Source organism: Molothrus ater, chromosome 15 (assembly GCF_012460135.2).
Source record: "Molothrus ater isolate BHLD 08-10-18 breed brown headed cowbird chromosome 15, BPBGC_Mater_1.1, whole genome shotgun sequence".
NCBI lineage: Eukaryota > Metazoa > Chordata > Aves > Passeriformes > Icteridae > Molothrus > Molothrus ater.
Window position 1 is genome coordinate 1,344,728 of NC_050492.2, and position 27,739 is coordinate 1,372,466.

The 27,739-nt window shown below is 42.4% G+C and overlaps 1 protein-coding gene across 5 annotated transcripts; it reads left to right on the top strand.

The window, feature by feature from the left end:
* The first annotated feature begins 1,623 nt into the window (after positions 1–1,623).
* MATR3 (matrin 3) lies at positions 1,624–27,727 on the top strand. 5 transcript variants are annotated; one of them, XM_054516390.1, is made up of 15 exons: positions 1,915–1,930; positions 9,740–10,818; positions 15,117–15,178; positions 15,700–15,741; positions 15,977–16,080; positions 17,271–17,323; positions 17,802–17,927; positions 18,538–18,663; positions 18,848–19,018; positions 20,223–20,354; positions 21,556–21,599; positions 22,069–22,459; positions 24,069–24,462; positions 25,044–25,165; positions 26,666–27,727. In XM_054516390.1, the coding sequence occupies exons 2-15, from the start codon at positions 9,928–9,930 to the stop codon at positions 26,714–26,716; spliced, it is 2,709 nt and encodes a 902-aa protein (XP_054372365.1). In that variant the 5' UTR covers positions 1,915–1,930; positions 9,740–9,927; the 3' UTR covers positions 26,717–27,727. The 5 variants fall into 5 exon arrangements, with proteins under 5 accessions (XP_036247561.2, XP_054372365.1, XP_054372366.1 ...); XM_036391666.2 differs by lacking the exon at positions 1,915–1,930 and adding an exon at positions 1,987–2,303; XM_036391668.2 differs by lacking the exon at positions 9,740–10,818 and having other exon boundaries at positions 1,624–1,930.
* The last annotated feature ends 12 nt before the right edge of the window (positions 27,728–27,739 follow it).

Consider the following 27,739-nt stretch of genomic DNA (forward strand, 5'->3'; position numbering starts at 1 on the left):
ATGCCTCAGCTTTTAGCTTTTATATTTTTCAGATTCTATTCTGCTTTAGTGTGTAAGTCTGGGCTTCATATGAGGGGATGGTGAGCTCTGTGCACAGAGCAGGGAGACAAAACAATTCCTTCTCTAGCTGGGGACCAAGGACAAATGATCCAGATCTCAGGCCCAAGAGCACAAACAACGTGGACTGAAGAGAGAAAAACAAGAAGGATGGGACTGCATGGGCTAAAGCTGGAATTGGACAATGAACTCCCATATGCTAAGGGATCAAAACTTATAAAAGTGTAAGACCCCATGACCTGTCATCCCTTTTGTGACCATTTTGGGTTGTGCTGCCCAAGGTGGATCTATTTGAGGCCTCTTAATAAATCCCTACTTTATTCTTTAGCTCAGTCTAGTCTCTGTTCTAGGTCAGCCTTCACAAGGCATCACAGGGACAGGATTCCCCCTGCCCTGCTGCCTGCACTGGAGCTCAGCCCAGGGCATGGGGTGGGGTTCTGGAGCGTGTCCAGCTTCCAGCTTTGTGCACAACTCAGAAATAAAAAATAGGGATGTCCTGAAGGTTCTCCAGTGGTCAGCACAAGCACAGGGTCTGGAGCTCAGGGTGTCCCCTCTGCAGGAAGGGGACAGTAAGCACCGTGCAGCTCCTTCTGCAGCACACAGCTGATCAGTAAAGGTCAGAATGAGTCACCTTGGACCTGCTCTGCTACCCTGAGTGCAGGACAGCAAAGGGAATTGGGAGAGAACCCATGAGGTCCAAGACTGGCAGTGAAATAAAGCCAGGAAATGGAGCAGGACCTGCATTCATTCTTGAGAAATGACAACGTGATTTATGGTTCTGTTTAGGAGAACCATACATTTTGCAATCTATATATGACTTCTGCTAGGCAAAAGTGGCTGGATTGCTTTACATTTGTTCTGCTTTTACTGCTCCGCAGCACTACAGCACAGGAAGATTGTTAACTGAGATTTATGGGCTTGTTTTTTAGCACTTCATTGTTTTTTTACCTTGAGCTTGTTAAGAGCTGGATTTCTTGTGATTGTTCTTTGAGCATTTCCATATTATTTCAACACGTATATTGTACCACTTCAATTTTTTTAAAAAGACTTTGTGTTATTGTTTCATTGTGCTCTCCAGCCACTTACAGAGAAGAAAGATCAGCGTGTAATGAACTGAGGAGGCAGATTTTTCCTTTCCCCTGGAGCTTTCCCTGAATTCATGTACACACCCTCACCTTCCTAAAGCTGCTGGAGCACAGCAGTTTCCAGGCTAATGGAGAGACCGGTTCTATGGCCACAAAATTAAATAGGGAGAAAGATGTTGACAACGAAATAAATCCAAATTATGAATAGTACTTGAGGGGTTGTACGAGTACTTTGGTGACAGCTCACGGATTTCAGGAGGGCAGCGGCACAGGGACCTCTCCTCATCCAGCACAAGGTGGCAATGTTGGATCAGAGGAACAGCACAGCCTTGCACATCGGCTGCAGGGCCTTTTTACCAGAACCTTCTAACGGCCTCACAGCCAGCGAGAGGCCAGAGTTTTGAGTATTTTAGCGACGGTGACACCTGCGTTGTGCTGAGGAGAGCGGCCTCGGGCTGGGCGGGGCTGGCTGCCCGTGAGCGTGCCCTAGGACACAGAGAACAGCGTGGGGACCAGAGGATACTGTGGATATCCTGGATACCCCGGACGCCTCGGATACCCCGGGCAGAGCCCGCAGCGGCGGTGCCGGCGGTACCGCTCCCCGGAAGCGGCTGAGGGGAGCCGCGAACCCCCGGCCCCGGGCCCCGCGCTCCTCCCGGGGGGCGTGGCCGCCGCCCCGCCCCGCCCCCCGCGCCTTCCCATGTTGCCCCGCGGGAGCGCGGACAATGAGCGGGGCGCGGGCGGCGGGCTGGCGGCGCGCGGTGCAGCGGCGCTCTCGCGAGAGCACGGTGAGCGGCCCCCACCTCTCGCGAGAGCCCTACCGGCTGCGCCTCCTCCCCGTCCCCATCCCACACCCCACATCCCTTTCGGCGGGCGGGGCGGGCGGTCCCGGCCAGCGGCGGGAGCGGCGCGGACTCACCGGCGATACCGGAGTCGAGCGGGGCGGCCGCCGCCGGGCACGTGAGCAGGCGGGCAGCGGGCGGGCGTGCTCTCGCGAGCGCGGCGAAGCGCGCGCGGGGCTCGCGCAACCGCCTCAGTCCCTCTGTCCCTCCCTCAGTCCCGCCGTCCGTCCTGTTCGTCCGTCCCCTTTTCCCCCGCCGCTGGCGCCGCACCGAGCGGGAGGCGCCGCCGCCGCCGCGTTCCGTCCCCGCCGGCCCGCAGGTAGGAGCGGCGCCGCGCCCCCGGCCCGCCGCCATCTCGGGGTCCTGCGGCGGCCGCCCCGCCGTGAGGGGTGGGGGGCGAGGCGGGAGCGCGCGGCGGGGGGGGCCACGGGCCGGCGCGCGGCGGTCACGCGCAGGCCCGGCCCGGCCGGTGCCGCGGCCCCCGGGGCGCCCCCGCCCGCCGCCAGCCGGAACTGCGGCCGCGCCGGGCCCGAACAAAGCCCCGACCCCCCCGCCGCGGCCCCCCGGGCCCGGGAACTGCGGCTCCCGCTCGGCCCTCGGCGCTGCAGCCGTGACCCGGCTCCGCCGCGCTTCCCGCTGCCTGGAGCTCTCCCTTGCTCCCTGCCGGCTCCAGCCGCGGCCTCGCCGGCGGCCCCGTTCCTCCCTCCTCTTTAACCTCTAAAGGCCGTTAGAGCCTAACACTGCTGGTTTTGATGCCCATCTGGCCTTAAGAATTAATGAGTTGAGCAACAAGAATCCTGACAGTGCAGGCAGCCGTTTGACCCCTCTTTCTACTCAGTTTCACTTTCATATAATTCAGGCTGTGCTTACAAATCAAGCTGCGGGGGTGGTTTTTTTCTTCCTGTGGTGGATTGATAACGTTCCATTTCTTTAATGTACACACTCTGCTTCCAGAGTCAGAGTAATGAGATACAAAGTTCACCTATTCTGAAAACATCCAGAAGTTGAAAAGAACTTTCTGGGAGCCTGAAAAACTGCTTTGTTAAATGATAAATGAGGCATTTATGCTGTTGAAAGAAAGCTGAACCATCCCTCAGATTCCAAGTGTGTGGCTGTTTTTCTTTCCACGATGCAGACCTTTGGGAAAAAAGTATCCAATAGTGGTTGAAACTGCTGAAGGATCTTTATTCTTTTTACTCAGCCTTAAATTCTTCAGGTTTTTTGAACTGTAGGTGGTCCTGATTTCCTGGAGTCAGATAAGTAGGGAGCAGCTCTGGTCGAAAATGTAAGTTTCTTAAAGCAGTCTGTGTAGTTCTCGTGGGGAGAAGAAAAGGGTGCATTTTCAGGAGCTCCTTTACAAAGAATCTATTGATCCAGTGATTTAATCTTCTCATATTTGAAACGTTAATATTTCAATTTTTCAATGTGCTAAAATGTTAAATTGTTTTTATAACATGTAGTGGAACACACTAAGGTTTTTATTATATTCCCAAGAAATTAGTGAACTTCTGTCTTGAATTTTATCAAAAAAACTTCCCAAAATGATTCATTACTGAATTCTGAGTGAGGATACTGGCACTCAGACCTTGGATGTGTTTGTGAAGTGATAAGCCAGTGTTTGTACTTCTGCATTGTGTGCTTGGTGTTACATGCATCCTGAAACTAAATGATGGGAAAAGAACCCCAGAGCAATTCTATATATGTCCTTAAAATGTGGATATCCATGTTCCTAAGGATAAAAACTGAAAATCAGTTCAAGAGGAGGGAAGATGAGTCAGTGTTTGGGGCTCCAGACTGAAGTTTGGTATAGCTGTTACATTATAACCACTTGGTTTACTCAGGAATAAACTGCACTTAAATAAAAACACTCATTAATTGGGTGAGAAATTAGGAAAAGCTGTGTGCTGCCCTTTGCTGTGACTTGCACATGTCTCTGCTGAGAGATTTGGTGAATACAAAGGTATTTTATAATGTAATACTCAACAGCCTTCTGGGTGGCTCAACAAATCTGGGGGAGAAGCTGTTGCAAGCAGAGCTGCAATGAAATTATTTCCATTCAGTTTGTTCATTTATGAGGGTTTTTTTTCAATGCTGCTTCCTTTCTTCATCAGCTCTCTGAGTCAACAAGTCTTGAAAACAAAAGCAAATACTTCATAATATTTCTGAACTCATTTAGTTTGTGAGTGTTTAAGTACCATATTGTGCAGTCATAATTTCAACAAAAGGGTTTTTATTTTGAGCACTGAACCAGTGAAACAGTTCTTTGATTTTTCTCTGCAGCTAGAATACTTCTTGCAACTTCAAGCAGGATTTCAGCTGGGAAAGACCAGGATTTTATCCCAGCCCTGGAACTGCCTCAAGGCAGATGGAAATTCAGGTTACCAGATCAGAACACACAACTGTTCTGTGTGAGGTTTTTCTTTTTTTTCCTTTTTAATTTTTTTAATGGTAAAAATTGGTCTGTGATTTGTTCTGGAGTTGGTGTCAGAATGTTGGTGTCTGAGGGGCTGTTGGTCCCCCCACCTGCTGGGAATGAAGGAGGATTGTGTCATTGTTGTGCATGGGGGCACAATTGTGTTGCTGGAGTTTCCCAGTAAAATCCCACAGCATTCACAGAGACTCTGCTTTTGGCAGAGCCCCTCTGGTAGTGGCTCCGTGGAGCTTTCTGGAGCTGCAAGAGCCTGTGTGCACCTTCTTACTGGAGAGTGGGGGTTCTGAAGGGTGTCCATGGGATTTAAAGCAGTAGAAAGGAATGGCTGGAAGCCATAGAGGTGTTTGTGGTGTGGTCACCACAGTGACAACAGTTACCTGTTTTCTCTGGTACTTCTTTCCCTTTCAAAAAATACATGGGTTTTGCCTTCTTTCTCTTTTGTTCTTGAGTCTTCTTTTTTCTACTTCTGTTTCTGTAAAGGAATAAATGCACTTTTAAAATACACCTCGTACAAAAGAGGCTTGGTTGAATTTATTAAATCATATAATGAGCAGAAATAGGAAAGCAACCTCTTTTATGTTCCTTTTTGCATTCAGATGTTGAAAACTGTAAGTTCTTTTAAGAGTCTTGATTGCTAAACCAGTCATTTTAATTCCCCATTTGTAAATATGCCTGTTCAGATGTCACACTTCCCTGTTCTGAAGCAATCCTCTGTTACAGTCACTTCAACTCTCAGATTATTTTGTGTTCCTCTGATCAAGGAACTCCCTGGGATGCAGATAAACATAATCCTAAGAACTGAAACTCCTCCAGTTGTTGTGCCTGAAGCAGAGTGGTTAATCTGTGCCCAGAAAAAGCGTGAGTCCCGTGTGCCAGGTGCTCCTGAAGTTTCATGAAGGGCATGACCTTTGAGGTGGCTTGAACAAGATGAGTGCTTCTCTTGCATGTGGAACAGCTCTATTAAATAACCACTTTGAGTATTGGGAGCTGAAATGAGCAAGAATCTGCATTTCTCTAAGGCAGCTGGGCAATTCCTCCTTTGCCTTTGGACAATACAGTAGCCTTTTCTGTATTGTCCAAAAGTTAATCCCTTGGATTTGAGATCTATTGTACTTGGTCATTCAGCAACTAGACAACATCTGCTTCTAATTTCCTTGCAAGTTCTTGGTTTTGCTGCCATTAATTCTCAGAGCAGCTGGGGGGCTGTGTGTCCAAATTCCAGATCTCTTCCTTCAATAGCCCTTTTTGCCATGATGTGCTGGAGCCAGTTTTGCCAAGGAGCAGAAGAATTGTCCCATGGCAGAAGGGATTGCCACACAGAGTACGATGCATAAGAGAGGAGGGAGAAGACCTATAGACATTTATCCAAAGAGCAGACTTCCAAAAACTTCTGTGGTACTTTTTTCCCAAGGGTGTATGGTCTGCAAAAGCATTGTGTTGTTACAAAATGAGGGTGTGCTTTTCAGCTTGTAGATAATTTCAGGTTTTTACCATAACTGGATTTATTTGTTCTAATGCAATGTGTTTTGAAGTGAAAGTGAAACTGACTAGAAAGTGACAACAGTTACTTTTCATTTTTAAGTCTTTTATTCTGTAAATAGTGGGAGAGGAATGGGTAAAAGATGAGTTCTTTTAAGAACAAGTTTAACATTAAAATTACAGTAACTCTGCATAAGTTAAAATCCCCTGAGAGTGGCAAAAGGAATAGGGAGCTGGGGACTTATTTTCAGCCTATTTGTGTTCCATAAAAGGTGACAAGCTGAGGTTTTTGTGTTCAGCCTGATCAATATATTCCAAAAATTCACTGAGTTTAACTGTTCTCAGGTCAAACTTAATATTGGAGCAAGAGTTCATAAGCTTTATTGAAAAGATATGCTCAGATTTACACTAAGAGAAAAACCTTCTAGAGTGTTTGAAAATCAGCCTCATTTTGGGCTCTGTTTGATAACAGTGTACTCTGTAGGATTCAAATTCCTTATTTTTGTTGTCTGCCTTTATAGAACACTCTTTTGCAACTTGTAGATACAAATTGTTTTCATTGTCTGCATTTGTCTGGAAATCTAATAACATTTTGACTTTCAACTTATTTCAAGATTGCTTGATATTATATATTTTCAAATCTTAATATGGCCAAATTTCTCCCCAGAGATCTTAAAAAAGGTGTACCTGAAAGCCTGTCTGTTCCCAGTTAGCTGAAATGACATGGAGAACAAGTAGCATAACACTTTGAACTACCTCATGTCTGGCTCTCGAGGCAGCTCTGTTCAGTCCTGCCCATCTTGTTGCTGTGACTCAGTTGATGGCACCCTCTCTCAAAAGCTGGCCCTGCTCCATGGGAACCTGTCCCTATCAGATACTGGCATGGAATCATCAGCACAGGAAGTGCTGCCTTAGGATGGCGTTAAACCTGACCCTGTGGAAGTTAAACATCCTTGGTGTGAGGGTAGAGCTCTTCCCCACCTCTTTCTGTTGTCTTAAAGGATGGGGCTGGTTAGGAGTGGAGTGCAGCAGCTGTTGCAAGATGAGTGGTGTGATAAATAGTGGTTTTTTGAGGATATTCAAACTGGTTAATTTAAGTACTCAATTACCTAATTGGATGTAGGGTATTTCCTGACTAGCACCAATTGCCAGCTTGTGCTGTGTCTTCATCATACACTTGTCTTACTGTCCCACTTCATGCTGTTCCATAAGATTGTCCCTCTCTCTGTCTTTGTCTTGGTTATTCTCCCATCTTTCCTATTTTTATTTTCCCTTTGCCCCTTCCCTGGGTGTTTGCAGCTGCAGGAGCTGGGTGTGGTTTTGTGGAGCTCTGGAGTGGGGTCTCAGCGTGGCACCATCAGGTCCTGCAGCCCTGGTCCTGCCAGGCCAGGGTGCCGTGGGGTTTGTTCCCTGCTAATCTCTGCAGCAGCACACAATGAACTGCCAGTTGACAGCTGTGACAAGAGGATTAGGGAGCATTTGTTCAAATAAAGGGTGTTTTTCAAAATTGCAGAACTTTCCTCATTTAGTGGAAACTTGAATAATGTTGGTCCTTGCACTAACAGCAGGACACAGTGAGCCTGTCCTGACCACAGGGGTATCTGTGGAATTGCTGCTGGGTGAGGCTCAGAGAGCCCTCTGGAATACCTGATTTTATGAAGAACCCAGTAAGTTCAGCTTCAAACCCTTCTGAAAGAGGGTGAAGGAACTAGGAAGAAATTCAGGCGTAAAAATTGAATGAGTAAGGATTAGCTTGTAAAATTGTCATAAAAGTACGTCAAAGAATACTGAATGAATATAAGATAAAAGCATGGTACCCATGTGAATATTAGAGTTCCACTCTGTTTGAACTCAGAGTCTTGATTTTTACAATGTAGCTCTTCGGTGCTTTCTGTTCAGGTGTCCTCCAGTGTGGCCCCCTTCTCTGGGACATCTCCCTTAGAATTCACCTGGTATGCTCCCCTGTGTTCTTGTGTTACTGTTTTCCTCTGAAGCTTTCTGCAGTGTTTTCCTGTCTTCTGCCTCAGAACTTTCAAACTTATTTTCATACCCATGTTTCTCAATCTCTTATTCTTACCAAATGTCACACAGTTAAGTTTCCTTTTAATGACTCCAGCATATTTGAATCTTAAAAATGTAGCTGAAATTATTTAAATGCATTGATAACAGAGTATGTAGCAAATTGTATAAAGGAGTTAGTTTGCAAAGGTGGAGTTGTACGAGTTCTGTGAGTTCTGTGAGTTTTGTGTATTTTTCAGGGAATCCTTTTTTTTTTTTTTTACATAAATGCATAGTTTTGTAACATGCTGCTACTGAGAAAAAAAACCCAAGTGCTTTTCAGCTTTGTGCACGGTTGGAACAGGCTGTGTATTGAGCAGGCAGTGGGGCTAGAGACCTCTAACCTTGACCTTTTTCCTTCTCTTTCCAGTACAAGAGCCATTGCCTTCTGCAGAGCTGGTCCCTTCAAGGAAAAGTCCTTGCTTTCATTTTGTCCTTTCCATTCCTCCCCAAATGTACCTGTTCTCTTGGGAGCTGACTTCCTTTGCAGCTGTGCAGCCTGTGCCTGTTTCTTTTCCCAGTGGTTGTGTGTTTGATGTGCTCCTCGGTGGCACTGCTGGAGAAGCAGAACTGCTCTGCCCACACGGGCAAGGGCTTTTCAACGTCGGGGACCCAAGAGCAGATTATTCCTGCTGGAATATTTTCACATGTGTTGAATTGCTTTAAACTTTGTGTATCTGTTCCAAGGCTGGAGGAGGATGGGGTGAAGTATTACAGTTATTTCTGCTCTGCCCTAAAAGAACATTTTATGAAATATATTCATTGCAGCATGCTGTGGCTATTGATAGACTGTTTAGTTAGAACTTTGTGTAAATGCAGTTGAGCCTAATTTTGGAGTGCTAGGTTAGTATTTTATTTAGTGGGACACCAAAGAGTCACCTCTCTCTTGTGAGCAGTGTTTTAGGATCTTTAACTCCCACAGGTGGTCACGGTGTCAGTGCCAGCCCCAGGCCGGCAGTGCCGCTGGGATGTGGTGCCATCTCCTGACTCACTGGGGTCTCTTCCTGCAGGAGCAGGGTTTTCCTTGGGTCTCCCATCCCAGCACTAAGCCTGACCTTGTTTAGTTTGAGGTCTGAGAGTACAGGCTGGTGTGTCACAGCTGCCATGTAACAGAGCAAAGAATCCCTTCAGAAATGCTGTTAGCAGTGTAACTGCAATTGGAACAAGAGGTCTTGTTTACTTCCTGCAAAATGTAAAACTTGTTTTTCTTGTTCACATCTGTCTTCACATCAGTAATTGGAATTTTACTGCGTAAAGACTGAATATTATGTTTGGTCTTATTTACAGATCTTATAGCAGAAACTTTTTGCCCAAACTTCAGTTACTTTTAACTTCCTTTCGTCCTTTTCTGTGGTGCTAGAGGTTTCATTTTCAAATATGTGTTATATGCCAAAGTCATCTTGGATTCTGTGGGCCTAAGTTTTTTGTGTTCTTCTCACAGACACAGTACAGTAATGTAGGGTGTGAATAAAGCCATTAACCAGAGATCAAGGCTTACATGTCAGTAAACTTTATAGATGCTCTCAGACATCGCAAACTTCTGAAATTCACTTTTCTTCAGTGTGAAAGTAGCTTTTTGTGGAAGAAGAGTAGTATGTATAGGAAACACTACTGTATTTTTATCTGCAATAATATATGTAGGTTCTGGGTACCTCTTGAATCTGTTATGTGATAAAAGCCTTGTAAGATTGAGATCTTTAATGTTTTTTTAGCTCAACATGATGCATAAGTTTAAAACTGCATCTGTTTAAAGGGATTTATGACTAAAACTGCTTGTTTTTCTACAGAATTGTCTGGTGTTTCTCAGCTTGAAGAAGATCTGCAGTCATTATTGATCCTCTTTCTTGGCGTTACCGTTTTTGAAGTGAAGTTTGCCTAGCTTTCTAGTGTGAGCTCTCTTTGCAGCCATCTTAAAAAAAAAAACTAAACAAAAAGAATTTTTTGATCCATAAAGTAGACAAGCTCTAGTCCTACAATGTCCAAGTCATTCCAGCAGTCATCTCTGAGTAGGGATTCACAAGGTCATGGGCGTGACCTCTCTGCAGGAATAGGCCTTCTTGCTGCTGCTACCCAGTCTTTAAATATGCCAGCATCTCTTGGAAGGATGAACCAGGGTACTGCACGCCTTGCTAGCTTAATGAATCTTGGAATGAGTTCTTCATTGAACCAACAAGGATCTCATAGTGCACTGTCTTCTGGTAGTACCTCTTCCCATAATTTGCAGTCTATATTTAACATTGGAAGTAGAGGTCCGCTCCCTTTGTCTTCTCAGCACCGTGGAGATGCAGACCAGGCCACAAACATTTTGGCCAGCTTTGGTCTGTCTGCTAGAGACTTAGATGAACTGAGTCGCTATCCCGAGGACAAGATCACTCCTGAAAACTTGCCTCAGATCCTTCTACAACTTAAAAGGAGGAGAGCTGAAGAAGGTTATGGTAGAGATGGCAGATCATCCACACGGGAACCACCATACAGAGTACCTAGGGATGATTGGGAAGAAAAAAGGCATTTTAGAAGAGATAGCTTTGATGATCGTGGTCCTAGTCTCAACCCAGTGGTTGACTATGACCATGGAAGTCGTTCTCAAGAATCTGGTTATTATGACAGAATGGATTATGAAGATGACAGATTGAGAGATGGAGAAAGGTGTAGGGATGAATCTTTTTATGGTGAGACTTCGCATAACTATCATAAATTTGACAGTGAGTATGACAGAATGGGTCGTGGTCCTGGTCCCGAGAGATCTCTCTTTGAGAAAAAGAGAGGTGCTCCTCCAAATAGCAATATTGAAGACTTCCATGGATTCTTACCGAAGGGTTATCCCCATCTGTGCTCTATATGTGATATGCCAGTTCATTCTAATAAGGTGAGTTATGCACCAGATACTTCTATTTTCCTTTACGTTGTAGTATCTGTTCTGTTTTTACCTATTTCTTTAATTATTTCTATGGCCTGGTTGCTTTTGAAATGATCTGAAAGTTGGTTTGAGAGTGAAAAAGGCACTTGGTTTATTTGCAAGGTAATTGTTGACAAACATTGTAAACCAGGGCTTTACATTAATGTATTTTATTTGCCCAGATTGCTTAACTTCAAGTCAAACAGCTGTCATCTACTGGGATATCTTGTTTATATTTTACATCTACATGTTCTCTTAACCACAAACATCTGGCATTCAAGCAGTTTTGGGGTGGGTTTTGGTATTTTTTTGTTGGTTTGGGGTTTTTTTGCAGTGTATCTACTGTGCCATTCCGGAAGCTAGTTTCAGCTCTCCTCCACATCTGTCTTGATTGCTGATTTATATGTAGTTAAGATGCATTCTTGCACAGTTCTGCTTTTTCCCTGTCCAGAGGGAAAGAGTTAATGTAGAGCCCTGGAACTTATTTGCAAAAGTAAAAACCACGTGTTAGATTAGCTCATTCTTGCCTTTTTAATTTCACTTTAACACTCTATCTCATACTATGGCTGAAATTTGTCGTCATTTTTCTCCTTTTTTCACAACTTTCTTAGAACACTTCAGACTCACTTTTTATTGTCACATGTTGCATCTATCCCTGTAGACTCTCCGAGCAATCAGTCTGCTGTTGCAGTATCCTGCTCTGTGTTCCTAGTAGTGTTCTTTACTTGGCTCACGAGTAGAGTGGATCTTCGGGTGTGTTCGGTGATGCTGAAACTTCCCTCTTAGTTATCCACGCCTAGTGCAGCTCTGCAAAGGGAGCAGGTTACTCAACATGATTCAGATGGTGTTTTCAGAGCCTTCTCACTTTCACCTTTTCCAATGTACTCATCTTGCTGATTTCCAGTATACTAGGCAATTTAATTGGCTAATTGGCTAATACAGTGCCCCTCTTGTCACAATTAGTGGCTAATTAGCTGGAAGGCCTTCAATTGAAAACATAATACATGCTGTTACTGTAAAATTGATACAATGTGGAATTGCTGTTACTAACCATTTCTTTACAGTTACCTCTCAAAAAGTGCTGTTCTGTACATCTGATCTTTTTGAAACACAAGAATTATTCTTTCCCTGCAAGGAAAGGATCAAACCAGTTCTAGAGCACACGCTGTATGGCTCCACCTGATCTGACAGTTTATGAACTTGTGTTGCTTTAATTACATTTGATATAAAATACAGTAATCCAGGTTTCTTGTCTCCTGTATTTGACATTTATTTTCACTAAAGTTTTAAGTGTTAACAGTTTAGCTGCCATGCTCAGTTCTGTAAAAGGACTTCATTTGGTTAGATTGAAAACATTAACTTCTGAGGCCCTTGAAGATGGCAACCAGTAATCCTGTAAGTAGGGGTCTTTTTAGCTCTTTATTTTAAAGGCTCATGACTCTTAGTGTGCTTTGGAGTGCAGATCTAATGAAAGGATATCCTCATGGAAATACCTTTCCAGGTATGAGAAATACCAAATTCTTTTAACAGCATAACCTAAATGGCTGACCTCTTCTGTAACATGTAAAACTTTTTTTTCTTTTTAGGAATATACTTTGACTTTAAAACTGCTAGTGCACAATAAAATACTTGTGGTTGGATCATCTGGTTCTTATGACCCAAATCGAGGCTTTATTTCTGATTTCAGAAATCATGTCACCACAAGAATTTTCTCTTTCTCTCCTTCTTTCCTCTGCTTTGCATACCCAAGCATTACACAATTCCTTATTTTGTGTCTCCCACAAAATCAAATCAAGTAAAATATTACTTCAAGTAATCTGATTTGAGCCGAAATGTATGGAAAGCAGAAAGGGAATGCTTTTCATAGCTGGGACTATGTAAATTTATTACTATAGTAACAAAATCTCATTTTCCCCACCTCCAAATAAAAATATCAGTGATTCTTAAAAGTGTTTGATCAAGCTACGTGTGTTTTAAATGCAAGCAAGGTGTTAAGCATCCTTAGTGTAACTTAAATTGGCAGAGTAGTCTTCTAGTGGGTTTTTTTTTAATTTTAGTGATGTTCTTAATTGCTTCTTTAATTTGATGTGTGTATATTTTAAGACCGAGTTTATTTTCTGTCTGTGAAGTAAATCGTGCCCCAGTTACTTCAGGCATTTTGTCGATCCTGATCCCTTTATCAGGGAATGAGGTGTTAGATGTGGAGGGATTGTTTTCCTGCCAGAGACAAAGGCTGATGCAACCCAAGCAGATGAATTTGGAGGTGAAACGCTTGAACCTGGTACTTCTCAGAGGGAGAACCTGGCTGTGGCCCTGGGAGAGGGCTGGCTAAAATTAGCTGCTCCAGGGTGGCCTCATTTTCTGAGGAACAGAGTGTCCTCTGGCTTGCATCAACCGAGCTAAAGGGGAATCTGGATTTTCAGAAACTCAGTTCAGGTTTTCTCTCGCTCAGCTTGGAGCCTTTGTGTTAATGAGTTCCTGTAAATACAAATAATCTGGTGCCTCAAAACCCTGGGGAGGGGATGCTTCCAAATGGGTGCAGGCAGCGAAGGGAATCCAGATTAAGAATTGTGTAATAAAAAGTTAATGTGGATGAGCTGCCATTGTTCCCTGGGGGAGAAGAAAAATCTGAAGTTACAATCACACCCCCCTTTTCTGCCAATTTAAAAGCATTTTAATAGAATTAAATCTCCCAAACTTTGCCTGTGGTTTGCAGATGACTTCTACATCAGTGTTGTGTTGAGACAGATTCAAAGCATGTTATGTCTGGTGGAACCAGTCACTGAGGCTTTACTGACTATGCCCCTGAATTTAGAGGGGTTTGAGGTTTAAAGGACTATTTTCAAGAGTGTAATGCTAACACTTGGTAGCAGGTACTGAACTGAAGAAACTTTGTATTGAATGGTTCATAGATTTTATATTTTTTGGTGGGTATTTTTCATCCTAATTGCCAGCCTATTTATAGTTGCAGAGCCTACATCTTGTGCAGTTAACAAGAAAAAGTGGTGCTCTCATTTTACATCTTGCTAAAAGGGATGACTTCATCTTGCTCCATGTCAGGAGCATCAGGGAGTAATATTGTAGTACTTTATGAGAGACTTTAAATCCAGATTTTTCTCCTTTGTAAGAAGTGCAGGGTAGGCATTTAACATATGGAAATACTACAGTGAGCTTTGGGAATGTCTCATTGTATCCAGGACTGCTGTAGTGTGGCAGAGACCAAAAATCTGGAAAGATAAGGGATTAGGCAAAAATCCTTTGTGGGTGCTGAGCAGAAGCAGACATTTAAGAAGAGCCACATAAAGCAGTTGCCAGTGCACTTTGTGTTCATAGTTGAAAATGTGGCTGATAAGAAAAAACCTTCAGTTGGAGAAAACCTTCAGCCCCAAGGTTCTTGAATAACTCTCCCCCCTGTTTATCTCTGCTGGTCCTTTTCTTCCCTGAGGAGCAGCAGAGTGAAGGTCAGGCTGTGGCTCCCATATGTGCAGCTGGGAAACTCCAGAGCTTCTGTCACTTCACAAATGTGAATAAAGCACAGATTTGTGCTCTTACTTGTAAGAGTATAAAAATACAGAGATCAGGCACTAAAATAAGCAACTCCCTTTGTAGTTAAAATGGTCTGCAGAGAAAAAGTAGAAATGCCTCATTCCTTTCTAGTGCTTAAACCAGAACCAGGAGGAGTTTTACCTGGATGATATGGTTCAATTTCATTACTTCTCCTTTGTACCATCTTGGTTTAGATCTGCTTTTTTCCTTTATTATTCCCCTTGAGCGGTCATATATTTTATATTTCACCTATATATTTGTAGTTTGTCCTAGCTATGCACTTAGGTTCTTTTAGTCTTTCCTTTCTGAATTCCGTGCAATTTCTTGGCCTCTTTATGGTTCTAAAAATTGGAGTCTTACTTCATATTAATCTGTAGAAATCTGAGGAATGAAGCAGAGTAGAGGAAATTCTGCAATGCCTGAAGACATACAAAGAGCCTTCAGTTCCAAAGGCTGCCATGGCCCTCTGTGCCTGGGCTGGAGTTTTCCAGGGAGCTTTGCAGGCAGGAGCAGCCCTGTTCCCATCAGGCACCTTTTTAGCCAGGTTAGCAGGGAAGAGGTAGGTCCAGTGTCAGTGTCTCCTCAAAGCACCACCACAGATTCCATTCTGTATGCATCTGCAAAACTGCAGCTTAGCAGAGAAGACACTGCTGTAGGCCATGACTTTGTGGGAAGGACTGCCCTGTGTGGCTGCTAATTGTGCCTTGTTTACTTTGCTGCAGGAGTGGAACCATCACATCAATGGAGCGACTCACAGCCGCCGCTGTCAGCTGCTGCTCGAAATGTATGAACTGGAAGTACAGTAACTGGGGAGGAGGGCTCAGCCTGGGACAGCACTCAGGCACAGCCTGCCATTCCTGGCTGTCCTGTGCAGGGCCAGGAGCTGGACTGGATGATCCTTGTGGGTCCTTTCAGCTCAAGATGTTCCCTGATTATAAATTACTGCTGCACAAAGCAAGTTTAGAAAACTTGCTGCAACTTGGAGCATCTTCAGGACAAAAAGGGATCCTGGTTCATAGCTTTGGAATCCTACTGATGTATATGTAGCAGTTGAGAATCTGTTGTAATTGTAGTTGTTGATACCACTTGTACATTTTTGTTGTAAAACCAGCAGTTCTGCAAGCAGAGTAGGGAGCTTGTCCTGAAGAGCAGCATTTCTGTCAGGGCTGTCATGGCTCTGGCAGTGGGCCTGGAGTGTTGCCTGTGCTGCAGCTGTCTTACACCTCCAGGTACCGCTGCTTGTGTTACACAGCTAGAGGAGATTGCATGTTTCTTACATTTTCTTTTAATTTTGTTTCTTTTAAGATACCCAGAATGGAATCCTGACAGTGATTCAGGACATGGAATGTAAGTAGTAATTAATTTTGAAGTATTTATAATTATTTGAAGCAGAGGGAGTTCCTAACATTTTATGTGAAACAACACATTTCATTTGGTTGAAATGGATTCCTCCCTTTGTTGTCCAGCTGATGTCCAGCAGTAAAAGTAGCCTGAGTTGTGTGCATAGAAGCTGTGCAGAAATTAGGGTGTTTTATCAATGTTTCTTGGTTTAAAATGACAGTGTGTTTTCTCCTCTTTCTAGGGGTGATCCCTTTATGTTGCAGCAATCTACAAACCCTGCACCGGGAATTTTGGGACCACCACCACCTCCATTCCATCTTGGGGGACCTCCTGTTGGGCCCAGAGGTAACCTCAGCAGGCACCTGCCTTCACCAGGCTTAATTTCTAGCTAGGCTTTTTGTGGGGTTTTTTTAACTCTTGTTTTAATTTGTCACCGGTGTTCTAAAACAACAAAGGAAAATGTTTTTTCTCAGCACTTGAGCTAAAATACTTTGGCTGTGGTGGGACTAAAGAGTGGTACTGAGTTCCCACACTTCACCTTTTTGCCAACTGCCAACTCCCTATGGCTGTTGATTTTTAACTGAGATTAATCTACATGTGTTGAGCGCTTGGATTTTTTTTTTCCTATGTAGGAAGTTTTTCTATCTGTCTTCTGAGTAGCTACATGTTGGTGCAGTTTTCTGGTAAGAATTCAGTGTCCTAAGTGTTTTTTCCCCCTATTTTCAAGTGAACATGAGAAATAAATTGGAATAGAAGTGAGAAGTGGGAAGATGGATGATGCAAGCCTCTTCCTCTCAGGAAAGGAGGCTAAGAATCAGATTCTTCCTACCTTTTAGATAGTTCAAATAACTAAAAGAGCAAAACTAATTAATTTACCTGGATATCCTGACAGAGTACGAATATTTTACTTGTTTACTTACAAATACAAATACTTACAACATTTTTTTACACAATTTTTTACAACTATTACACTTTTTAGATTATAGATGCATTCATACTTTATTACATGAAAATAACAACATTAATTTTTCAGAATATCTCAGATTTAACTGTAGGCCAAACTATTTGAAAGGGGGTTTTGTTTGTGTTTGGTTTTTTGGATTTTTTTAATGGATATTGTGATTGAATTGGTGATGTTTTAGAACCTGAATCCTTAATTGTATAAAGAGTGTCTTAGATAAAGAAATTTCACATCCTTTGTGTATAAAGAAGTTTCCTCTGGCAAATCTTACTTAAACAGGAGATATTTTTTTCCAATGGGCTGTACTTACTCTCTGCTGTTCCTGAACAGCAATAAATGCAGCTCTTTCTCTAATGTTAGAGTGAAGAGAAGGAGCAGGAATTAGGACCCCAAGTTACAAGAGCTCTGAAATAAATAAAAAGCCTTTTTAGAGTGCAATGAAATAACTAGATTTTAGAACTTAATCTCACTCTGGTATTACAAGTGACATATCTTTTAAGAACTCGTGATGAGACGTGTTAATCCCAGTCTTACAGGTTGAACTAAGCTTGTTCATTCTTTTAATTTCTTAAAGGAGCTGGAAATGGAAATATGCAAGGACCCAGACACATGCAGAAGGGCAGAGTGGTGAGTATTGAAATTTTTTCTTTTTTTTAACTCATGTTTTTGTTGTATAATATTTCTGTGTTTGCTTAAGGTGTGGATTTTGTTTGCTTAAATTATTGATTGTCTTTAGAAGTGAGATTTTTAATTTGTGTGGAAGTTCTGAAACTTTGGCATGAGACTGGGAGTTTGTTGTGTTGAGTGCTCTACAAAATATTTATTCCAAAACTGTACAGAACTTCTTTGGAGGTTCTCTTCATGATGAAGCTGTGGGAAGTGAACTTAAGGAAAGGCAGCTTTGGCATGGCAGGCATACTGCTCTGGAAATCCATAGAAATTCTGTGCCTTTTCTGGTTGCATCTTTTGGTCACTAGGGAAGATAGATAAAAATAGTTTTTAAAACTGTAACAGTTACACCAGCAGAGCAGAGCCTTGGCAGAATTTTAGGTTTGCTGGTACTCAGGATTTCTCATGCTGTGTGCCCATGCTTTGTGTTCAACAGGAAACAAGCAGAGTTGTGCACATCATGGATTTCCAGAGGGGAAAGAACCTGAGATATCAGCTGCTGCAGCTCGTTGAACCCTTTGGGATAATCACAAATCACCTGATTCTAAACAAAATCAATGAGGTAAGGTTGGGTCCCAGGGCACTGCTGGGGGGCTGGCTGGTGTGTCTGATGGGCTTCCTGTCATTGTCTGAGCTTTGTTTTTGGAAAAGGACTTGCTCAGCCACCCACTGAGATGCCACATCTGTCATCAGGGGCATGTGGGAAAGGAAAGGAAGGAGGAGTGTGTTTCCAGCAATGCTCATTTCTGCATTTTCACTTATATATTGGAAAATCCTCCTGGTTGGTTGTTCATTGCTTTCTCAACAGCACCACATTCTGCTCTTGTTTGAAAACTATCTGAAAACTTATTTGATCTTAGTTTGTATTATGGAGTGTGTCTTATTTTGAGGTGTGAAAAAAAGGAATACCGCAGAAATGGAAAAAGCAGGAAGCAATTGAATGTTTTGAATCCAAATCTAGGTGGAATGTAAACAAACAAAATAGTTCTGTTTGTGCACCTAAATAAAGTGTCTGCCAAGTTCTGCAGGTCAGTTCATGTTGTAACCAAAAAGCAGTTTTCATTTCTGATGCAGTTATTTTTAAAAGGAAGCATGGAAGAAGAGCTTGAAAATTTGAAACAAAATTAGATTCCTGAAAGAGCAGCACTTAATTCGATTTTGTATGATTTCAGGCATTTATTGAAATGTCAACCACTGAAGATGCCCAGGCTGCAGTGGAATATTATTCAACAACACCTGCCCTGGTGTTTGGTAAACCAGTCAGAGTCCACTTGTCACAGAAATACAAGAGAATAAAGGTAAAACCCTTCTGCTTTTTTGAGCATTGCCTTACTTTAATCTGGGCAGTCACTGTTATGAGGCTGCTGCATTTTAGTTATTCCTAATTTCTGTACTTTTCAGTGCATCAGATTAATCAAGGAACAGTCACTAATATATATTTTCTATATAGGTCTTAAAAATGTCTTTCCCTTTTAATCTTAGAAACCTGAGGGTAAACCTGACCAAAAGACTGAGCCACCAAAGCCAGAACTTGGCCGTGTGATCCACCTGAGCAACTTGCCCCACTCGGGCTACTCTGACAACGCCGTGCTCAAGCTGGCCGAGCCCTACGGGAAGATCAAGAACTACATCCTCATGAGAATGAAAAGCCAGGTGACTGCAGGGCAACCCTGGGGCAGGCCTTGAAGGGGGGTTAACTGGGAAGAAATTACACCTTCAGCTGGGGCATTGTGGGCTTTGTGCTCTGGCATAGGTTTGGAAATGAGCCAGAGTCTGTCTAGGTCAGGGGTTTGCTTTGGAGCTTCCTGTGAGATGTCGCTGGAATATGAGCTGCTTTAAAAACAGAAAAAATGTATTTCAGCATGGAGGTTTAATTACTGGATTATGCAGATTCCTTCACAGAGCCTTGGGATTGTTTTCTTAGGGCTGAAAAACTATTACCTATGAAACATAAATATATTCCACTGTTACATGTTTCTTTGATTTACCCTTTATTTTTCATTCTTTAAAACTAAACAAAAGCAGTCCCACTGTGCTTTTCTAGCTTGGAAGAGAAAGGTTTGAAGACAGACCATTGCATGTGTATAGTGAAATGCTTTGGATGTGCATGGACATGATTTCTATAAATATACAGGAGTTTAAACTATTTAGCTCTAATTTTTTTTAAGCTTTAATGCCCCAGTTCATTGCTCTCTTGAGTAAAAAAGAAAGTTCTACTGCTCTTACAAAGAGATGGGTGCCTGAATCCCCTAATGCACACTTGAGAAGTGAAAAATTACTAAACTATTGTGTGACCCCTAGGAAGTCCTCCCTGACCTTATTTCACTGGAAAAACAAAATCCCTTTGCTGTCTAAGTTGGCTGCTGAAACAGCTTTCAGTTTTTTGGCAAGGATACTCCAACCCAGATGTGTTTGTTTAAAGCTCATTCAGCAGCCTCATGAGATCTCCTCACAAAGCTGGAGGGAGCAGCAGTTGCTGCCTTTCTGTTTCAGCCTTCTCTCAAAAACCAAAAACAAAATACTGAGGTAATCTCACAGCTTCCATGAAATTCCCAGGTACATAAGCACTAAATAAGAGTTTCGTTGTCCTGATACTTTTTTATTTAAATCATATTTTACTTTATGGTGACTTTTGGCAGATTATTTGAATGCCTGTTTAATTTCAGAGTTCTGAGTGGAAAAGCTGGGGTTTGTAGAGCACTTGGGTAAATGTTAAAGTGTTTGGTGAGGATGGATGTAGTTGAACCTCGTGATTTTGTTTCAGTATTTGGAAATGCTGTATTTTAAGTTAAATCACTGCCTGGAAAAGTGTTGTGTGTTTCAGAGTCCTTTTTAACGTGTGTTTTAATCTTTTCAGGCCTTTATTGAGATGGAGACCAGAGAAGATGCTTTGGCCATGGTTGAGCATTGTGCCAACAAAGCGCTTTGGTTCCAAGGCAGATGTGTGAAAGTGGATTTATCTGAAAAGTACAAGAAACTGGTGTTAAGAGTAAGGACTTTTTTAATTGTAGTTGAAGATATAAAGGGAAGTAGATGACAGCCATTCCTTATTGAAAACTCAGTGTTGCATGTAAAATTGAACAGTTGGCTGTGATATTTTCTGGCTCCTCAAGTGCAGTCACTTGGCATGAGTGTGGTGTTATGAGACAAGTTAAAGGATATTCCTTTCAGATTAAACAAAACCCAGTTACTATAATTCAGATTTTAGAGTAAATTATGTAGATTTTAATTAAAATTACTCCATTTAGAACATTCTCTAATGTGGGATCCTTTTTCTTTCCCCTTCATCTTTGAAAATGAAGGTTTGTGAAAAGTTAAAATGTATTAGAACTGCACCTCTGCCTGTGCAGCTGATATAAAGGAGGGAAAGGTTGACTGAAGGGGTTTTTTACATAACACCAGAGTAATATTCATGCAATTATAGGTGGTTCTTCATCAGACTGTGACAGTAGGTAGAAAACCGAGAGCAGGTCAGCTGGTCAGAGCATGGTGCTGATAATGCCAAGATTGTGGGTTCAACCCTTTTGGGCCATTCACTGGAGAGCTGGACTTGATGATCCTATGGGTCCCTTCCAACTCAGAATATTCTGTGATAATAATAAAGTCCTGTGATAATGAAAATAGGAGAAATCTCAGCTGTCAGGCTGTCTCCTAGAAACATCAGCTTTGTTGTGGAGCTTGAAGAAATCTTACTGATGCACATGGTAGTGCAGCAAAATGAGCACTTAGTGGCAATTGGAATAGATTTCCTTGTTACTGCCTACAAGTGACATTTCCTGTTCAGTAATTCATAAACAAGTGAAGTGATGGGAGTCTGCTAAAGGTTTCCACTAATGATGGAGAAAAGTACAGCTTAGGACTGATCTGTGCCACTGCCTGCACTACATGCTGTTGGTTCATAAACAAACCAGGAATTGTATGTATGTGAATTTTCTGGAGCAGGATGTCCCATTTGTTTTGTATTGAATAATTACTGTGAATAAAGGCAGGGGATTTCTAGGTTGGTCAGATCCTGTCTGACATGAAATAAAGGTTTACTGATCAGTTTGTGGGTGGCATGGACAGAGTTCCTGGCGGTTCATGTAGCTGGAAGCACTTGGCTGGATTGGATTCTGGTCTGAATTAATGCTGCAGCAGTTGTGGAAGTCATAGTCTGCTGTGACTCACAGATTTTTAAAATTTTATTTTAGATTCCCAACAAAGGAGTTGAACTGCTGAAAAAGGATAAAACCAGGTAATTTCTTATTGTTAAAGCATGATGTTGTTCAAAGGAAATATGAAAATACCTTATGCAGAGTATAGAAACAATACCAAAGAGTCAGGCAAGCTTTGAGATCAAATGGCTGGAGCTTGTGCCCAGAGATTAACTGTTTCAAATATGCTACCCACCCTCTTCCTCTAATGATGGAGATTTCACAGCCTCTTCAGGCTCCTCAGGAAATCTTTTGCAGTCCCTAATTAGCCTTGCCTTCCTGCAATTTAAACCCACAAGCAGTTGTCCTGTCTTGTAAGGATAATTCCTCCTTGGAGCAGCCTTTTGTATATTTGAAGAATGATGTCCTTCAGGGTTTCCCTCAGCTTTCCATTTTCTGAACTGAAACACAATAGTTTCCAGGCTTGTCTAAAGAAATATGATCTTTTTCTTTAGTAATTTCTGGGCTGTCTCCAGGTTTACAAGCAGCAATGTTCTTTGTTCTTTACAGAAAGAGAACATATTCCCCAGACAGCAAAGATTCTCCCAGTGATAAGAAGTCCAAAACAGAACCTGCTCAGAAACCTGAAAGTGGCAATACAGAAGAAAAAGTGAAAGAGGAGAAACAGGAGGATGCTGCTGAGCCTTCAGGTGCCAAAAGTGGGGAACAGACAGAGCAAGATGAGCCCAGTTTACTCCTGGAGTCTGAAGATGAGCTGCTGGTGGATGAGGAGGAGGCAGCAGCACTGTTAGAAAGTGGCAGCTCAGCAGGAGAGGATGCAGATGTTGCCAATTTAGCTGATGTGGCTACTGAGGAAAAAAAGGACACACCTGATGATGCGACTGTAAAAACTGAGGGGAATGCTGCAGCCACTCCAGCAGCCAAGAAAAAGCTTAAAAAGGTAACTCACACAGTGAGCTGCTGAGTGGGGGAAGCCCAGGCTAACTTAGGTAGCACACCATGTACATTCTGGTGCAGACCTTCCTCTGTGGGTCTTTAAAACACCTGTCTGGAGAGGAACAGGTGTTAGGGCTCCTGTGAAGAAAATGGAAGATCTCACTGGGTGTGACTTGCACATGGATTCAGTTATAGGTCCCTGATTCTGTTTTGACAGAAACTTTGATTCTGGGGCTTCTACCCTTGTTGCTTGCTGGGGATTTGCTTGCTTTTCACCGTCTTTTTGATTAATACTTAGCCAGGAACTGTGTTCTCTCAAGCAGTTCCTCAGCAAACTGTCTGTAGTTACCCATGAGCCAGAGATGATGTTCAGAAACTAATGGACTGGGGACTTGAGGCTAATCTGGCCTTGGACAGAATTGCATGTACAGCTACACCTTAAACTGAGGGGCAGGTAGGGGCATCTGCAGTTAGCCAGGGCCCCTTTCCCACTGGAGAAAGACAAATGTTTTCAAGGTGTTTCCAGTCACAGGCTACTTGCTGTGAATTCCCTTTTTCTCACCACATCATCCCACACTTCTGTGTTTTTTATGTCCTACCTGCTTTGTTAATCACACTCAGTTCTGTGGAGTAGTGTGCAAAGTTGTAGTAATTTGTTGACTTGGAATGTTGTTTTGCAAGAAAGGCATGTTCCTAATTAGTGAATGAGATATGCATGGATCTGAGTTTTGGGGGATCCTTGTCAGGAGCCTGGTTAATGGTGCTGAAATGGATACTGGCCATGCAAATGGCATTTCCCAGTTTTCTTAGTGTTCCTTATTGGTATGTGGGCATTGGCTGTGATAAACTGCTTCAGAGCCAGACTTCATTCCTTGAAGACCCACGTTCACAAAGGTGATGCTGCCTCAGTCCTGCTCTCAGTTGCTGTTAAGTATGTGGAAGAGTGGTATCTCAATATCAGCAGGAGCATTTCCAAAAATTCCAAATTCAGACAGTCCCTCAGAAGAGGGAATGAAACTTGGATTTTCAGAGGCTTTCACAGTTTGGGTGGTTGGTGGCTTTGGGTTGGGTTTTGTTTGGTTTTGTTTGTGTTTTAGTGGTTGTTTTAATGGGGATGCTCCAAGCTTTCTACTGGTTGAAAAGAGCTTTTAATTCTTTTTGATGAACTTTCATATCATTAGTGGAGACAGAATAGTTCTGCTAAGGTTTTGCCTTCTGTTCAGGCCATGAATTCAAGGATCTTACGAGATTCTCAAATAGAAACAAAATTTATGCACTCCAAAATTACTTTCACTTAAGGTACTCACGTTAAAAGAACTTTCATCTTGAGAATTTAAATGGTTTTGCCTCTGTTCTTAAGTTGAAATCATGTTGCTGTGCTGAAGCAGTGGCCACCCCTGATGCAAAAAAAAAAACAAAAAAACCATTGTGGAAGGGAACCCTTGATTTGGGAGCAGTGGGGTACAAAAAGAGCTGGTTAAACCTTGAGTGACAGTGTGAGTGAGCGAGGCAGCTCTCGTAGGAGGAGTTTGGAGAATGTGTTTGTGCTGTAAAGCTCCGGGGGTTTGAGGGGAGCCCTCAGGCTGAGCTGACCCAGCCCCTTGTCCCCGCAGCGCTACGTGGGCGGCTTCCCGCGCAGCATGGAGGGCTTTGTCACCCTGGACGAGGTGGGCGACGAGGAGGACTCCGACCACCAGAAGCTGCGCAAGTCCGGGCTGGCAGCCAAGGCTGCGGGCAAGAGCGAGGACAGCCTGGCAGAGATCAAGGTGGACAAGATTGAGGAGCCAGAGCAGGAGAGTGAAACGTTAGAAAACGGAACGAAAAGCGAAGAGAACGCCAAGGCTGAAAATGTTGAAGCTTCTGATGCTGCAACAGCACAGGATACTGAGAAAAGCACCCAGGAAAACACAGACCCCCAGGGCGAGCAGGAAACAAAGAGTGTTCTGGAGAAACCTCTTGTCCCAGATGAGTTTAGGATTGGGCCATACCAGCCAAACATTCCTGTTGGTAAGGCTGTTTCCATTTCTTTTCCAAAATGTCTCTGTGCATCGCAGTAGCATTTCTCATTTCATCTGACTTTTATTTTTGGCAATACATTGCCCCATAGCCTTTCATTTTAGGGCTTTCCCCTCCTTCCCCTTCTTCACTCCTGCCCTAAACCCAGTATTTTCTTCCTTTTTTTCCTTCTTTTCATAGAGTTTTTCATAACCCCTTCCTTAGGCAGAAATTGACAGAGGTATCTTTTAGCAACACAAATTCAATTGCTAGCACAAAGCACAATAGTGGTAATAGTTCAGTCATATCAAATACTCCAAAACTGATCACAAAACGTTGTGAGATCTTGAAGGACCTAATAAAATGGACCCTTAATCCAAAAGGTTGATTTTTAAATTAAAAAAAAAACTGCACATATTTAGTTACTACTAGGCCCCTCCTTGACTAAACTAAAACAGAGACTTTTAAAGATAAAGCAGCTTTTAATGTAAAGTGAATTATGGTATTAAGATTTAGCTGAAATGACATATGACATTAAAAGAAATGATGTAGAGTAGATCTCTTAGTTTATTTTGTGGTGTTTACTCCTCTAGGTGTGAATTATGTGGTACCCAAAACAGGGTTTTATTGCAAATTGTGTTCCCTGTTCTACACAAATGAAGATGTTGCAAAAAAGACCCATTGCAGCAGCCTTCCTCATTATCAAAAGTTGAAGGTAAGGCAAAAACTTGTTCATTTTAAATGGCTTGATTCTTTCTGGGGAATAGAGCTCAACGAGACCGGACTGAGAATAAAAATACCTTTCAGGCAGTGGAAATTGGCTTACTCACTTTTAACTCTAGATAGACCTCTCCAAAACGTCATCTTGTGAAAACAATATGCAGAATACACAGTTTAAAGAGTGGCTCCAGCATTTTTTTTTATCTTGTAAATTTGGATTCAAGAGGGAATTCCAATTGGAATAAGGCCAGGCCTAGAAGTAGTGATGCAGAGTAAATACAGATGGCCCAGATCCCTTCCAGTTGTCCCTTTGAGAGTGCTTTCAACCAATCAACAAAGCTTAAGATGAAGTTTTTTTATGTTTAAAAAAGGAAAAACCTTTGCAACTTCTGATTTTGTGAGCACTTTTTCCATTTTCTAACTGGATGAGGTATCACATGATTGCATGGCATGAGTGACAATGCTGCTGCTGTAACCTCATACTGTGAGCTGCAAACATGACCTCCAGGAAAGGGCAATCCCAAAGGAATTCTGATAGTCCTGCAGTGTCACATTAATGCATTTCAGGGCAGTTGATCCCTGAGCTGAAAGCAAACCCCAGGGGCTCCACAGAGAAGGAGAATTTGGCACCTCATAATTCAAACATTTGCCTTCTTGGAGTAACAGGGAACCCCCTAAATAAACAAAGGACCCAGGAAGGCAGATGGCACAAAAATTGTCACCAAACAATACCGTGAAGGAAGGAGTAGGTCAGAAAATCAATTCCCATGCAGGATCTTGTAGGAAGAAAATTCACCTCATCCATCACCATAGTGTTTTTTTCTTTTTTTTCCTTGGTTTTTTTTTTCCATTGAGGTACCTGCTTATGGGACATTAAAGCCTTGATGTAAAAAGGGAAGGGGGGAAAATGCTAATTTGTGAGCTTTATTACTTGAATGAAACATGATTTGCTTTGCTTTTTCCATGGCAGAAATGATCAGTGAGCTGCTTGTGGGTGATGGTGTGACTGTGGTGGAGTTTGGAATTGGGGAGGGAAGGGGGAATGCAGCTTTTGTTTCACAGTGACACTTGCTTGGAGATGGAAGTCTCCTTTGCTTGGAGAGCTGGGAGAATGAAATAGGTGAATTGATGTTGCTGCCAAATGTCATCATAGTGGTACCAAATTCCTCAGACTTCCAAATTAACCCTTCTTCAGGGAGGGGAGATACTGAGCAATTGTGTCCCTGCCTCTCTAGAGGGCAGATTCCACCCAGGTAAGTGGCTCAGTCGTGTCACAAGTCCATGACAAAAGGGGAAGGAATTCCCTTGGCTTGCCAAGGAGAGCTCCACTCCAGGGTGGGGAGAAGTGCCAGCCTCGTTAGTTATGACCTTTGCAATTGCAATTGATGCTCACAGATTTTAAACTTGGAAATTGGATTTATGTTTCCGTTCTTTATGTTGTGCCTGTGAGAAACTCTTTAAATATATCCCCAATATAACTGGTTTCTTTCAACAGAAAATTCTGGATAAAATGGCAGAAGACTTCAGGCAAAAGAAAGAAGGTTAAAAAGAAGGAAGGATGTAAGGAAAGCGTGGCTTTGTTTTTAATGTTAATCTTTTTTAAAAGCAGTACAAGTAGTAGATGGAAATACTGTATTCTTTTTTGTTTTAGTGAGATACAGTAGGCATTATAGGTCTGTTCATGTGTTAAATGTTGTAGCAAAAAGCATATGCAGTTAAGTTAATGACAACAGTTTGTTCTTAATGTGAGAATGGCAACAACTTTTCATTTGACACTTCAAGCTATTACAGAAAAAGAAATCTTGCACCCTTGTGGAAAGCTCATCTATGAGAAGAAAACTGCGTTTAAATGAAACTTACTACTTTCAAGCTTCAGAAATTGTCTTTCAATTCCATTCTGAATAAAAAATGAAAAGTTATACTGTATTTTTATTTTATCTAGAACATTCCGTATTTTGGTCTGAGCCTAGCAGCTGTTTAATTTTGAGTGTAAGGCTGTCATTGCATTTCACTTTGAAAAAGTCGTTAAATGTAAGTTGCATTTTTAAATGTTGAATTGCAGTTTCTTTCAATGTCACTGCTGTTATCTATAGCAAATAGGAAAATTAGTGATTAGTCAGCTTTTACAATTTTGTGATTTTTTTCCTAAGCTCTTGCTAGACTTTCCTATTCAGCTCTTCCGTGTATTTTTAGTGAGAAGTAAATGCCCATTCTCTGACCAGTATTATTTCCTCGAGCTCTTCCTGCTTTTACTTGAATCTCGTCGCTGTCGTACATCTCTGGTATATCAAAAGCAGCATTGGAGTCCCAAAAGGGACAGAGGTATCTTTATATTCTTCACATGGAAGTTTTCATACCTGCATTTTAACACCATTTTTTGTTAAAACCTGGTTTTGTCAAGACTCTTTAGAACTGTGCATTTAATGTACCTGCACATGTGAGATGTGAACAGGAATTTGCATGTGTAACCTGTGTTTATCTGTAGTTTTTGTTATTTACTGCTTATTTGTGACTTCAGGTTACTAAAGTGATTCCCAATAAACAAAGCTAGACCACAGTGATTTGTTAG

Bases quoted from the DNA above. Each gene is read 5' to 3' on its own strand.
- MATR3 (XM_054516390.1), top strand. From the start codon at position 9,928: ATGTCCAAGTCATTCCAGCAGTCATCTCTGAGTAGGGATTCACAAGGT. The intron at 10,819-15,116 runs GTGAGTTATGCA...ACTTTGCTGCAG, and splicing joins TGCCAGTTCATTCTAATAAG to GAGTGGAACCATCACATCAA. The intron at 24,463-25,043 runs GTAAGGCTGTTT...TTACTCCTCTAG, and splicing joins CCAGCCAAACATTCCTGTTG to GTGTGAATTATGTGGTACCC.